Source organism: Phocoena sinus, chromosome 1 (assembly GCF_008692025.1).
Source record: "Phocoena sinus isolate mPhoSin1 chromosome 1, mPhoSin1.pri, whole genome shotgun sequence".
Taxonomy (NCBI): Eukaryota; Metazoa; Chordata; class Mammalia; order Artiodactyla; family Phocoenidae; genus Phocoena; species Phocoena sinus.
The window spans coordinates 106,634,665-106,650,549 of record NC_045763.1 but is presented as its reverse complement, the minus strand read 5'-3'; the positions used below and the strand labels follow the sequence as shown (position 1 = coordinate 106,650,549).

At 38.7% G+C, this 15,885-nt stretch overlaps 1 protein-coding gene across 2 annotated transcripts in view; it reads left to right on the top strand.

Annotated features, from left to right (window-relative positions):
* The first annotated feature begins 4,216 nt into the window (after positions 1 to 4,216).
* WARS2 (tryptophanyl tRNA synthetase 2, mitochondrial) overlaps positions 4,217 to 15,885 on the top strand; it is an 87,403-nt gene continuing 75,734 nt past the window's right edge. The window contains exon 1 of one of the 2 annotated variants that reach the window (XM_032607382.1): positions 4,217 to 4,343. In XM_032607382.1, coding sequence (XP_032463273.1) covers positions 4,254 to 4,343 — 90 coding nt within the window. In that variant the 5' untranslated portion in view covers positions 4,217 to 4,253. The remainder of the gene's footprint in view (positions 4,344 to 15,885) is intronic. The other variant, XR_004346080.1, reaches the window with a different exon arrangement.

Here is a 15,885-nt window from a genome sequence, read left to right as displayed (position 1 = left end):
CAGGGCCTGCAACACCCCCATATAATCAGTCTTCTTCCTGGTACCGCACACGAAGGATTCTACAAGTAATGGAGTCAGTTGTCTGAAGATCAATAACTGTAAGTTATTCACTTATGTCTGCTCTGGCTCTGCCCATCCTCACCACCTTCTCCCAACCCTGATCAAAATGTCTTCTTTGTTGTGGAGTAGGAAAGAGTCCTTAAGGTAAGAAGGCGAATCTAGAAAAGACTATGGCATTGGCCCTTAATTTTAAGAAAAAGGTACTCCGAGAAAAATTTGACTTTGCTATCCACATCACCCAGCCTCTCCCTTGATTTTATTTTTTTACCTTCCAGGAAAAAAGTGATAGTAATGCCACCCTTCAAGCACCTAAGCAGCCTTCCCAAAGACCACATAAGCCTCTTGATTACTACCCTCATACAAAGAAGATGCTACAATTTGCGCTTCCCCAAAAATTACTAGGGAAAAACAGCATCTTTTAATGTTAGGGGTGGAGAGATGAGAGCATCAACCCTTTAAAACTCAGCCATTTAGTTGCTCTGACTTTGAAGCATGACAAGGATGTGCCCTTAGGTCAAACTGTTCCTTGCTTGGACCAGCCCCAGCCTTAGCTCCTTCAGCTTTACAGTGGTGTCACTTAAAGGAGAGCACTCATCTGGAGATCAAAGTCCTTCCTATTCCTGCTCTTATTTGTTGTGTGATTTTTCATTAAGGTACTTAATATCTCTGGACCAGTTTCATCAAATATAAAATGAGGGGTAGAACTAGAATTAAGCCAAAGGTGTAAAAGAACAATCTCCAAATCATTATTTTTGTTTCCCATGTATTTTAGTGACTCTTGGAAACTATCTCACTCTAAGGGAGACTCTGCCTCAGTTCGATTTAGGTCACAATGAGTCCAGCATAAGACAGTATGGCCAGAGAACTGTGGTTGTACCCCAGATTATGAAGCAAAAGGTTTGCCTTCATTGTGGAGTCTCTCCCTCTGTATTTGAAAAACATATTCAATATAAATGAAAGGTCAGAGGTGAATGGATTGTGCTTCAAGTAAGTTTTGAACATAGATGCCATCTAGTCTTTGCATTCTGCAAAATTCTTCTTTAAGTGAATAAATGTGTAGGGTAACTCTCCATTACCTTGATCAGCATCTAATACCAACCTGACACTTAGAATTAAATTAGAGAAACAAAATTGGATACTTTGAGACTGGAAGGCTGATTATACTACCAGAGCTAAGAGTGGATTTCAACTCTTTCCTTATCCCATTTAAATCTAACTAGATATAAACTCTCCATTACTGAGGAACAGAGGTGTGTCTGCAGAGGTGGAGGTTCCCCTTGATGTTCTTGGTCAAGGAAACCTAATCCTTTCTTCTGACACACATGGTTGCAATAGAAAGCGTTCTCCAACTGCCAGTCTGGTTTTAATCTATTGTTTCAAGTAAGATGGGATTTTCAGGGAATGTTACGGAAAGAGCAAAATTACTAGAACTTACTATAAAATAAAACTGTTGATGAGAAATCAAATTTTTAACAAGTGTTCAAAATTCTAAGCATGAACATATGTAGACATACAGTGCATGCTACAAGTATACGAAAATAAAAGGTTTTCATTTTAAGTATATCTAAAGTCTGCTTTCAATACAACACTTATATCTCATTTTACTAAAGCTCTTTGGCTTACCAAATGAGAGCCATGGTAAAATATTGCCAATAAATACTGTGGTGCTTCATTTAAACAACAATGTTGGACAATGAAATATTCCATAAGTGAACTTCCCATGTAATCAAACTAACCCTGCATTATACAAACCTTTAAAATGTTAACCATTTTATATGGAAACTTCTCAAAAGTTACAAATTTTTTCTTTAAAAGGTACACTGAAGAACATCTTTTCCTGAAGATTCAGGATTAACATTTACAATACTCATTAAAATATGCTGAATATACTGCACTTCTTAGAAGAGGAGAAGATGGTGAGCTTAGATGATGGTGAGCTTTTTCGTGATACTTTTGCCAACACCAAAAGGTTTCAGACCGCCATTGTAAAAAAGTGCAAAAGCAGACAAAACTAGCTTGCTTTTAATAGGTCTAGTGTCTTTTCTGCTGTCAGCTGTCCCTTCTGGCTAAAAGCATACCAACCTGTCAATTAATTGCTTACTTTGTCAAAATAAAATTTAGATTTAAAAGATGTGCCTACTTTGTGCAAGGTACTATACTAGGTGCTAGGGAAATGTAAGAAACGCAAAAGAAATCATCATGCTGGCTGAGTGACACTCAAGAGTCACCAGGTCACCACTGTGGTGGGAAACACAATTTATTCTAAGATTGAAAATAACTTTTTTTTTTTGAAGTACAGTTGATTTACAATGTTGTGTTAGTTCCAGGTGTGCAGCAAAGTGATTCAGTGTTATACACATATATATACCCACTTTTTCAGATTTTTTCCCTTATAGGTTATTTAAAAATATTGAGTATAGTTCCCTGTGCTATACAGTAGTTCCCTGTGAAAATAACTTACTTTAAAAAATATAGATATCGAAGTGATTACACACAGCTGTCCTGATATACCTTCTTCAATGGGAGTGTCTTGGAAATATCTCCCATGAAAATATTATCAGTCATGTAGGTGAGTCTTCGGAGATAAAAGACTAAACTTACTGCTCGAGTAAATAAAGTGCGCAGGCCCTGTGACAGCTTTCTGTCGAAACCCTCATATCATTGCTAGGCTTTATCTTATAATCCAGGTGGCTGAGGATGTCAGAAGTCTAATCTTGCTAATTCCTAGGGTCATCAAATCTAATTAATATATCTGTAAAAACTGTATTTTAATGCTTTGCTGTATATATGCGTGCAAAACATTTAGGCATTTATAAAACTGCATGTTTACAAGAGATACCTTCTATCTTTAAAAAGATCAATCATCACTTCCACTGGCAGGGTCTCTTTCCTGGATTTCAGTAATACCTCATTTTGGGGGCTTTTAAACATTATTTGGCTACTCCTTTCAATTTCCATCATCCGACTACTTTTATTCCACAAACTGTACCTTGTAGTCTCAAAAGATTTCCTTGGATTCAGTTACCATCTGTTTTGTAGCTCAGACCTCTCTCCTGAGGTCCAGACTTATCTAATTAGTGTCATATTTGGAAGTACTACAAGCACCTCAAATTTAAAAGAGACAAAACCAAACTGATTAGTTTTGTTGAAGAATGGCATTTGATTTCCTTAGTTTTATCCTTAGTTTTGTCCTCATTCCTACAATTCCTTCCCTGCTTATTTCTGTATTACATCACTTATGCTTGAACTTCACCAGTACTATGTGCCACTCTTAAGAGATTTTTACTGTATGTTTTTAATTGATAAATTGATGTTTTGTCTTACCTTGTTAGATTTCAATTCCATTAAGAGTAACAGCACCCTTACTGCATTTATCTCCTACCTCTTCCTAATGAATAAATACAACAAAACACATAAAGGAATTCTGACGAATCTCTCCCAATTATATTTTTACTGACAGATTTTTGGGTGCACTAACAGAAGTAGGAGTACCATGTTAACTCTTCTCATAATTTAAGGCAAAACTCTTAACAGTTTCTTCTATCAAGTGTCATCATCTTTCTGAAGCCTTCCTTGGACCAGGCTGAAGCACCACAGTCATAACCACCCCACCTCCCCAATCCCGGCATTTGCTTCTTTTAACACCTCAAACAGTGCATCATTTATTTATCTGCTATCCCATTAGCCCGTGCACAACTTGAAGGCAAGATTATCTTTCTTTGCACCTTCAGTACCTAGCAGATGGCAGGGTTCAACAAACGTTTGCAGATAGAATGCATTAATGAGGCCACATAGGTCTCAAAAGACCACTTACTGCCCTCTAACAGGATTGGGGAGGTCCCACTCCTAGAGAAACTTCTTAAAAGCTTGCCTCAGGACGGCCAGGATACGAAAGGCAACTCACTTGACTTTCTTCCAGTTTAAAAAACACTGCTACTAATATCCTCGTAGGAGACTGTCCCTTCACGAAACCTGCGCAAATATTAGGTCTCCAGGGCAAATGCTAAAGCCAAGCCCCACCCAGTTCCTGACCCCGCGACCCGCTCTGCGAAGACCGGACGCCCCCAGGCACTGGCACAAAGGCCCGCCCCGAGGGCAAGTGCGCATGCGCAACAAGCAAAAAACGCTGCGAATCTGGGACTTCCTCTCTGAGCAGATGTCACTCAAGTCTAGACGGCTCCGCCCTTCTCAAGATGGCGCTGCACTCAATGCGGAAGGCGCGTGAGTGCTGGAACTTCATCCGGGCACTTCATCAAGGACCCGAAGCTGCTCCCGCTCCCCAGGTAACCGAAGCTGGCCCTTCTTCCACTAGTTTCCCATCCCGCTAGGTCCTTCTCATCCCTCTTTCCTCCCTCCGTTTGCTTCTCCCTTCCCGTTTCCTCTGGAGACTACCAAACCCTTCGGTTCCTAAGGTCGATTTGCCTAAGACTGCCTTCCTACTCGGAGCGTGGCGACGTTGCAAGGATTCGCGGTGACGTAACGCGCCCCTGGTGGGAGGAACGCGCCGCCGCTTACCCACTTAGTCTCAGCCCCTCCCCCTCTGAGCACCCTGATATCGCCGCACCTCCGCTCTTGCCCGGCAACGCGGGGAGCCCAGCAGTGTGTGAAGTTATACGATACCAGAGGTCCGGTCCCTCCGGCACTGCACACCTTGTCTTGATCCCGTTGCTGCTTTTACTCTCCTTTCCCTAATAGCAAGCCAAGGGTCCAGCGGAGAAATTAGAGATGTCTCTTAGGAATCGACCCGTTTAAGTAGGTGCACCCTCTTGACGTTCTCCCTCAGGCAGTGCGGTACTTGAGCAAGTGTCAGTGCATCTTCCACTCTGATTTCTCCTCATTACCGCGAAGTAGACCTGTATCTAGAAGGTTCTATGAAAGAATTTCAGCAAGCTGCCAAAGGCGTCGTCCTGTCCTGGCAGCACTCCTGTTACCATTACTCTTTAGTGTTGAGAGCATGGACACGGCCTTTAACCCGTCCCGTCAGTATTTAGAATTTTACCCTCATAGCAAAAGGGAAAAACAAACATATATATATATATATATATATGTATATATATATATATATATATATATATATATATATATATACACTCTTTCACTTATTCAGATTTTTACTTCACCCAGACATTTACTAAACGTCTTGCAAGTGCAATCTCAGTGGTAGGCACTTTGCCATACATCTCTTGGGAGATAGCTCTTGGGTACTAGGGAGATCTTAGGGATTCTGTGACTATTAGGTGATTTCCTGGCATCCTGGCATATTCATTGTCATAATGTGTAAGTGTGAGGAGCATTTTGTATGGTAACTGGTGTATTAGAGCACTAGACTGAAAGTTAGGAAACTAGAAGTCAAGGGATTTGTCTGCCACTTGCTAGCTGTGTGGCATGACAAGTCAATTAATCCCGCTGGACTTATTTTCTTTAGCAAAATGGGTGGAGGAAAGGTTGGACTGATTGACAGTGTTCCTTCAAGCTTTGGAAAATCTATGGCTCCATGATTGTGAAGCCAAAGTAAAGCAGTGAGATTAATTATGAAAAACAAGATTTAAGTTCAACTTGTTGTTTTAATCATCCCATAAATTACTTAACTTTCTGTACCTAAGTGTCCTTCACTGATACGGGCCTCACAAGATTCTTGTAAGGATAGAGGATATTACGCTGGAAAGTTATTTGTCAAAACAACTACTTAAATGTTTGAAATTTCAGGCAGCATTGTTAGGTAAAAATTGATTCAAAATTAGATAAATACATCAAATACTCCTCTCTTTGAAGTTTGAGGTTGGATTCTACAGAACCAGAATTGGTTATTATATTTATGGCTAATAGTAGCATATTAGAACCTGTGGATTCAGAGTAACTAAGTCTTATTTTTTTTTAATTGGAGTATAATTGCTTTACAATGTTGTGTTAGTTTCTGCTGTAGAACAAAGTGAATCAACTCTATGTATATATATATACATCCCCTCTGTCTTGAGTCCCCCCCCCACAAAGTAACTAAGTCTTAGACCCAAACTTCCTCTTGTAACAAACTCAAGAGTTGAGGATGTCATAAGAAGTAGAGAATCAAAAAGAAAAGAAAAACAAACTACAGCCCACTAATGCTTGTCCTAGGAAGTTTAGGGCATTAAATCATTATAAATGCTAAAGAATAGAATTCTTAAATCTCTACTGTTATTTCAGTGGCATTTATGAATACAGTTGTCTTAATCAACTCTTAATCTAGATGGTATCAAGTTGTAGAATTTCCAGAACAAATTAGTGTTTCAAAACCTTTAATTTAGCTTTGAGTAGAATATGAATTAAATGTAAGCAAGAGCACTTCTTAAAGCATAGTTCTACATATAAATTAAAATTTTTTTTTTATTGAAGTATAGTTGATTTACAATGTTGTGTTAGTTTCTGGTGTACAGCAAAGTGATTCAGTTATATATGTATATATATTCTTTTCATGTTCTTTTCCCTTATAGATTAATACAAAATATTGAGTATAGTGCCGTGTGCTACACAATAGGACCCTGTTGTTTATCTATTTTATATATAGTAGTTCGTATCTGCAATCCCAAACTCCTAATTTATCCCTCCCCCACCCCCTATAATTTTCAGTCATTAAAAATGATGGTTTGAAAGACTAGTGCAGTCTTTTGAAAGACCAATTGAGAAAAGATATAAAATTGCATTCATAGTGTAATTATAATATTGGATTTGCAAATAAATATTTATATAAATATATGTACAAGAGAAAAAAAGACTGGAAGGAAACAACTATTCTTAACATTTTTTGTTTCTCTTTGGTTTTCCTAAATAGTGGATTAAAAGTGATTTAAGTTTTCTTCTTTAAGCTTGCTGTATTTTTCACATGTTCTAAGTTGAAGGTATATCACTTTCAGACCCAGAATAAAGTTCTAAAACATAAATCTTCAGATAAATGTATAGTCATTATATCATCTGTGATATTGTAGCTCTCTGAGAGTGATATTTACTTTCCCACAGTGCTGTTATTAAAATGGCCTTAGAAAAGTTATTAAAATGGCTTTGGAAAACTAAAAATTTATGGCCATTTTTCCTGTATGTATCTTCTTTTTCTCTTGAAAAGCTTCCTTTGAAGTCAAAGAGATTTTGTGAACAGATGCAGAAATATGTGAAGGAAGAATTGGATCCTTAAACCAGATGCATTAGACATTTTTATGATATCTCATAACCTTTGTAGAAAACAAAAATTATTTTGCAGGGGTGGAAAGAAATGTATATTTATCACATGAGTGATTCTATCAAAAACTAACAAATAGCAATTTGCTTGTTATTAGTTTTGGCTGCACCAGTTACTCCCTGAGGTGAAAAGCAAAAGCGTATGAGCCACAGCAGTACTTTGCTAGAGTAACGCAATTTCTAGGTTGTTTTAATGTTTCCTTAAAAAAGCAAAATCTTGGGTAATAAGCTTGGCATTGGGGACCTTTAGTTATCTCAAGAGCAGGCTTTTGCCCCTCAAGGCTAAATGTAGAATCAAGTTTAAAATAAAAACTAGAGAGAAAACAGAAATAAAAGTGTATCAAGGCATACTCATTATGAGATGTCTACAATTTATATGAAAGTGATTTATTTTGCCAGGTGTTACCTCACAGAAAACCGCTGAGGTCTGACAAGACGAGAGTAGTCACAGAGTCAGAGGAATGAAGATCTGACATGTTATGTTTAAACGATAATGGCGTTATGTAAATTTAAGCCTGTCATCATTGACCAAACACGGAATCCAGACTTCTTTAAGCACTAACTCATGATTGTATTGTGCAAAGAGTGAAATATTGATGATTAGAAGACTTTTGCAAGAATATTTGTAATCATTCAGGTGCAGTGTAAAGTGTCCACATTTTTATCACAGTTGGACGACACACTTCATTATTAGCTGTCCCAACCTGGGTTTGGCCAGTATTAACATACTGTTTCTACTGTTTATGGCCGCTAAATGTAGCCATTCAATGAAGGAATTGTGCCTGCAAAAAAATAGGCAATGTATTAAATTTTTTATCTTGTATTTAGTTCTCACAACAAGGCTTTTTAAAAAATTGCTCTCTTTTTTTAGCACTTTTTAATTTTAAAATAATTTGAGATACACAAAATTGCAAAATTAGTACAGAGTATTCCTGTATACCCTTCACCAAGCAGCTTCTTCTTGCACAATATAATACAATTATCAAAGCCAAGAAATTAACTTGGGAGAATTTCAAATTTCACAAGTTTTTCCACTAGTCTCCTCCTGGTTTATGATGAAATCTGGGATCCCATATTGCATTTAGTTGTCACGTCTCCTCCAATCTATGGCAATTCCTCAGTCTTTCATGACCTTGGCCTTTTTGAAGAGAATTGGTCAATTATTTTATAGAATGTCTCTCAATTTGGGTTTGTCTGATGTTTTCTCATGATTAGACTGAGGTTATGGATTTCGGCAAGAATACTCCAGCAGAGATACTGTTCACAACAAGGCTTTAAGGCAGGTGTTAAGACCTTATTTTAAACATACGGAAAAAAAGTAAAAGACCTTATTTTAAACATATGGGAAAAAAGTAAAAACATATTTTACCTTTAAGTAAAAGCTAATTAATTATGGAATTAGGATGGTAAAATTTACTGTTGGCATTTAACTCCATATTTTGCAATTATAATGTTATTATAGGTTTCTGTGATCTTACTGGCATTAAGCTGGGGTAATGTTCCCAGTGACTTTTCCCTTAGCTTTTCTCTGCCTTGTATTGTTCATCCAACGTGCAACATGAGCTACTCAGCCTGGAAAGCTATCAGGAGCTGCTGTGGCCATCTGGGAATTTTACTAGTTGCTAACTGTGCCAGTTTGATCAGGCTACCTCATCTCTCTGTGCTTTTCTTAAATAAGGTTGTTGCGTGGATCTACTCTAAAGCTCCTTTTAAGCTTAGTCTATGAGTCCATTTGTTTAAAATGCTTTTTAGGTTGATTTTTTCCTTGTGAACTGACTTAGCTCATTCAAAACAATAATTATTTCAATTTGGAAATCTCTTTGCGTAGCTGATGGAAACTACTGATGGTAACTGCTAAAAATATAGAGGAGGAACAGTCGATAAATGCTGAGCATTTACGCTAGCAAGTCTTATGGCAGCCACAGCCAGGAAATTATGAAGAGGGTGAGGCTGCTGACCCCCAGATCCTTTCTCAGTATACCTGTTGCGTGGCTGCAGGTTACAGAACAGTCCGCGGAGGCTTACGCATATGTATAGGACATATATATTTGTATATTTAAGCCTGTATGCATGCATATCCCTGTGTCTTTCAGAGAAGGAACTAACATTTAGCTAAGGCTCGTTATGTGCTAAGGCTTCTTGCTATGTACTATACACGCTTTATCTTATTTACTTCTCACAAAAATCCTGTGAATATTATTCTATCCATTGTATAAAACAGGAAACAAAGGCTCTGAGAGATTATTTAGTAATTATAAATTATTCTGGTAATTTTCCCAAGTCAGAGGGCTAGTAAATGGCAGTGCCAGGATTCACACTCAGCCTTGCCTGTGCTTTTCCCACTCGACCAGTAGTAGTCTCTTATCAAATAAAATCTTATGTGAATCCCTCATAGATAAAACAGATAAAAGTAGAGCTTTTCAGATTTAAGGAACAGAAAAGTAGCTGCAGCCCTGCTTGCTTGGCCCCTCCCAGCCCCGCCTACCACCTTCCCTCCACATACAACCAGGGACCACCGAGATGGTGCCACACAGTGTTGGACTTCTTAAGATGAAGTTTGAAAAATTTCAGCTTCCTTAAACATCCTAGTGAGCTTGTTGGCTTAGGACCACGTATGATGGATGGATTATTTTTAAGGAGCTACTCTTTAAATGAGTAGTTTGGGAGTACTTACTTTGGTATGTATGTATTTTATCAATAAAATGCAACCTTTCTTCGTTTATCTTAAGCTATGAGAGAACTTGAGATAATAGCAATCAGTTTTCTTTCCTTCCTTCCTTTCTAACTTATTTCTTTCATTCCAAACACAGCTTACTTCTGCATAATATGCTGACGTTTGTGCACAAAGATGATGCTATGGACCACTCCGTCACTATTGTGACGAACCCGGCCTCAAGTCTCCTCCCAGAGAGCACTTACTCCAGTTCTGCTCTTGACTCTGTTTTACCACCACCAATCAGGGGTTCAGGAATTTCTCTTCTAGAGACTGCAGCATGAGGCCTAAGCCTTCTTCCTGAATTTCCACAGGACAAATGTACTCGCATAGGATAGAAGCTGCTCTGGCCGCGTGAGACACTAGAGGCAGAGAGTTAATTTATAGGCACAGAGATGATACACCGACTCCAGCTTGACTGAATTTAACTCTGCTCAGCCATTTACAGTTTTCTCTATATATCATTTCTTAGCAATACCCTATCTTTTATTCCCAGTCAAAGGCTTAACACTTTTTCTTAACTTCCCTGCTTACTGAACAAAGCAAGGTCATACCTAGGTTCATACCACCCCATCACCTGACTTCTAACGGTCCTGTAATCATTTACCAAAATTCGTCTACAACTCTCTTTTTTCTTGGCGCTCAGCCTTCCTTGCGTTGAACCTACTTCTGGTTGGCTAAGAACTGCCTTTTTTGTTTGTTTTATTTTGTTTTTGTTTTATTGGAGTATAGTTGCTTTATAATGCTGTGTTAGTTTCTGCTGTATAGCAAAGTGAATCAGCTATACATATACATATATCCCCTCTTTTTTGGATTTCCTTCTCATTTAGGTCACCAGAGAGCACTGAGTAGAGTTCCCTGTGCTATACAGTAGGTTCTCATCAGTTATCTGTTTTATACATAGTAGTGTATATATGTCAATCCCAATCTCCCAATTCATCCCACCCCCCTTCCCCCCATGGTATACATATGTTTGTTCTCTACATCTGTGTCTCTATTTCTGCTTTGCAAATAGGTTCATCTGTACCATTTTTCTAGATTCCACATGTATATGTTAATATATGACATTTGTTTTTCTTTTTCTGACTTACTTCACTCTGTATAACAGTCTCTGCATCCATCCATGTCTCTGCAAATGGCACACTTTCGTTCCTTTTTATGGCTGAGTAATATTTCATTGTATGTATGTACCATATCTTCTTTATCTGTTCCTCTGTTGATGGGCATTTAGGAGAACTGCCTTTTTGATTGCCCTTTTGTCTCTTCAAAAGCACAGTCGAGCTACCCTGATTTCTAACCCACAGAGGTTCTCACAACTTCCACTTTTACATTCCCTGCCCTCTAGGCTGGGACACCAACCTGGGGACAGACAGAGATGTCAGTTTCTCCTCCACATTCCTGTCCTGGTGTTCTGGCTGTAACTCTATAGTGCCAGGCAACTCCATCATGGATGGAGCCCTAAATGACCTTGTTTAAGGTTCTTGGGATAATAGTTGTAGATTTTTCATCAAGGCATTCAAAAACATAAAATAAAAACAAATCTCACCTTGTAAAACATTTTTAAGTGGAATCTATTATTTCCATTAATAATAATGTTCTGTTCTAATACAACACTTTGTAGTTTTCAGAATGCTTCACATATTCTCATTTAATCCTGAGGACACAGTGTTTCACTATTTACCCATCTAAAACTTTTACTCATTGATTAAGTTTTCATTATATCTTCCCATGTTTTTTACCAGTTTTATAGTGATGATGAATCTAAATAAGTAAATATCAGTATTCTTTAAAGTTTTAGTTCAGTGGATATTATTTTCTTATACTAAAATTGAATTAATGTTTAATTCATTTTTGGGTCCTGGTCTGATAGGACTGTGATAATTTCAGTTATTACTAAATACGATGATGACGGGGGAGATGGTACTAGCACATATTTATAGGGTGCTTACCATGTACCAAGCACGGTTTGAAGCACTTGACATGCATTAGCTTATTTAATCCTAACAACCCAATGAGGTGAGTGTTCATATTAGCCCCATTTTATAGATGAGGATACTGAGAGGTTAAATAACTCACCCAAGGTCACATAGCAAGTATTAGAGCCAAGATGTAACCCCAGGTAGTCTGATTCCAAACTCTGTGTATTAAGTGTAATAAAATACATTAAATTCCGAAACAAATTACCCATGTTAATATGCTGATAACTGCCATGCAAACTTTCAAATCTGTTCCATGAAAGCCATTTATATATCTTGCCATGGTGACATGCAGAGTAGAAATTACAAATCATCCTTTGTTGTTGCTGTTCCTACAGTCTTGTTTGGCTCAATGAATTATGAGAAAGGAGCAAAGCTGCCTTGTAAATTTATCTCCGTGTCTCCATTTGGCTACTGCCACTAGGATTACCCTGCGTAAAATAAGGGCTTTTAACACATAAGTCCCAAGGTGCGTGCAGGAAGTTGTATTTATACACAGTCTATAGCTAAAAGGTCAACCTGTGCACCGCCTTGCAGGCAGAGGGAAGGTGGTGAGTGCTGAAGCTTACAGATGGCCAGGGGACCACTATCTAGGGTCTAGTTGGGATTTATAGCTAGAGTACTTTCTTCAAAAGTAACAGAGGTGCAAAGTGAGAAGATGGGAAAGATTAAATTAATTAGTGTTGTGGGCCATTTCAACAAGGGATAAGTAAGAATTTTATTCTAAAAGATTCTCATTCCAAAAGTTCTTAGAGGAGTCTGTAATAATTGAGTTAAAGTGAATTATTACCAATTAGTACATTAATTGGGATGCTGTTGAGCCTTTAAATTAGCAACAATGAACACTGAGTTTATTTTATACTCCAGACAAAGGGCTTCTCATGAACATTTCCTATACTCCCATGAACTTTGCATAGACCATGCTATTTTATATTCATTCAGCCTCACTCTTACTATATTACTTTGGGCCCCTTTGGGGAAAATAGGAGAATGTAATTGTGAAGGGAAATGGAGCTGTTTACTTAAATCCCTGATCTGAATTCCTGTCCTCCCATGGGGAGAATGGTCCTAGCAGCCAGTTAATAAATTTGTTGGAAGAGAGAAGAGCCTCTTGGGCTGGGGGTAAGTGTGTAGCATGAAAGTGGAGTCCCGAGGGAGATGTTAAGGACCAGACTACATGGAGCCCTTGCCAAATCCCGGGAGAGAGCCAGGTTGGCCCTCCGTGGTTACTGGGTACCTGGCCATCTTTGTTGTGAAGGGAAATCCTTCTGTGCAGGCAACGTTGGCTTCTCCCATGTCTGGCATGTTTCCAGACACCCCCATGCCACCAAGCTGTGAAACTCAGTAACCCAGAGAAGCAAGTGTCTAGAGGATCAACCATACTTGTCTTTTTATTTATTTATTTTGGCTATGTTGGGTCTTCGTTGCGGCGCGCAGGCTTTTGCTAGTTGCGGTGAGCGGGCTTCTCATTGCAGTGGCTTCTCTTGTTGTGGAGCATGGGCTTTAGGCACGCGGGCTCAGTAGTTGTGGCGCACGGGCTAAATTGCTCCGCGGCATGTGGGATCTTCCCAGACCAGGGCTTGAACCCATGTCCCCTGCGTTGGCAGGCGGGTTCTTAACTACTGTGCCACCAGGGAAGCCCTGTACTTGTCATCTTAAAGTTGACTGACTTCTTACTAAGAGAAAGTGTGTTAGAGCAGAAGGGGCATGGCTTTTGGGATCAGTCAGGCCTGGCTCCACTACATGCTAACTGTGTGATGTCAGGCAAGTTACTCAACCGCATTACGCCTCAGTTTTCTTGTCTGCACAGTATTGATAGTGATACTCACATGGTAAGAACTTCATGTGGATTCGAGATTCTGCCATATGTATAAAGGCCCTTGGCCAGTGCACAGCACCTAGTGAGTCCTCTGTGCTTGATGATGATTATTTCTTCAATAATATATAATTCTCCTCAGCAGCCTTTCTCTCCTCTACCCTTATCAATCTTAATAACCTTTGATTCCTCCCATGCCCACACTATCCTCCCCCCAACCTGCAAAATAAAATCAGTCTGACCAGATTAACCTCCCAAAAGCAGTGTGCTAATTATGTTGTTCCCTTGCTCAGAACCTTTGGGGGCTTCTCATAAAGCTTAGACTCCTTATGCCCCCACCTTCAGGACCTTCCACAGCCCAGATCCAAAATACTTCTCTAGGCCATTGCTGTCCTACATGGATCCTATGCCCTGGAGTTAAGAGAATTTCCAAGTTTGCTCAGAGCTGTTTCCTTTTGCTTCTTTGTTAATGTCACTGTCTCTTCTTGGAAAGACCTTTCTTCCCATTCTAATTTGTCTGTATGCCACCATTCTTTAAAATATAAAACAAGCAAACAACAAAAACAAAACTCATAGATAGGTTCCAGAAAACTTTGTTCTTAAGCTGGAAATGATTGCTCCCATTTTGAAATTTTACAGGACTTTGTACCTTTCTTATAGAAATTAACAAATCCTGCCTTATATTCTCTCTGTTTATAGACATTTGCTTTAGCACAGATGGAGAGCCTGGGTTTTTTTTGTTTTGTTTGTCTTTGTTTTTTATTTAGACCTTTTGTGAACACTGCAGCAGGAAGTAGCTTATGATACATACGTTGTTCCACAGGTGCAGCCTCAGGCTGCCACTCAGCAGGCCGACCTTACCAGGGGAATGTTCCTGGAGGCCACCCCCAGTTGTGAAAGACGGAACAGGAAGAATTCTTCCTGTTGAGCCCCGGCTATGATAACTAAATGTGAGAGAAAATGAGTTATCACTTAAACCTTTGGCATAATAATTCCTGTAACAGAAAGAGGTCAATAAGTATCTATTGAGTGAGTGAATTCAGTGAAAGATAAATCTAATAAGGCATGAGAAAGTTCATACCATTGGCATTTAGCCTATTGTTAATTTAAACCACACACTTTTGTGTATATTTTTATGTATTCAAATACAGAAGATTTTCAATGTTTGCTGCAGTTAATAAGCGATCTTCTTATTGCCTAAAGTATCCAGATGTTTATAAGTGACTGGGAGATAATACTGGTTTCATTTCAATAATTTTCCAAGTAGGCTGTGAATTTCCAACTTGTTGCTATAACTGACTTTTACAGTCACTCTGGCCCTAATTGTATTTTTCATAGGTGTATCTAACTATACTGGGGTTTGCTACCTCTATATATTATACTAAAGTTTGTAGACTGAGGATTAAGATGAGAAGTTTTTAGTTTGACCTTAGTTTTGCCTCAAGAGGCTGCCTGGTTCAATAAATGTGCATATTATCTATACAACAACCGACATCGTGCTTTATCCAGAGTATGCTTTCAACGCATGAAGGAAGTAAAAGGCTCATTTATTGTGGCAACATTGCCTTTCTTCTTAGTTGTTCATTTTAAGTCCCTTTAAAGCAACCTGTGAAGGCATGCCTAGGACCTTTGCTCTATAGGTTTTGGTATGCTCTGCAGAGATATAGAAAACAGCCCTAAGTCTCACTGCACTGTTCTACTGTGGAGACAGGCCATTTGTAAGCTTCCCATGTAGTGCTATTTCATTTTTCTTTGCACCGTGATAAGAGAAGAGTAGGATGATTCAAGAATTTATGTCTACAGTACAAAGAACTTACATTTTCTTCTTTTAAAGTGGCCTAGTGGCATTTTAGTAGTTAAGGAAAGTTTATTGTCATGCTTGTTTACCAATTTATCATTTACATGTTTAATAAAACCCGAAATCAACCTAGCCTAATCATAGAACAGTTACAGAATGTCATGTCTGTTAGACGGGGTTTGATTGCAGCATCTTCCTGATAAGTCCGTGACTATAGTGGCCAAACATCTTGTTAAACCCAGAACCAGTTGTACCCATCAATCTTTAAAATGTCTTGGAAATTCCAATGTTTCAGCATCCACATGACATCTCCCAC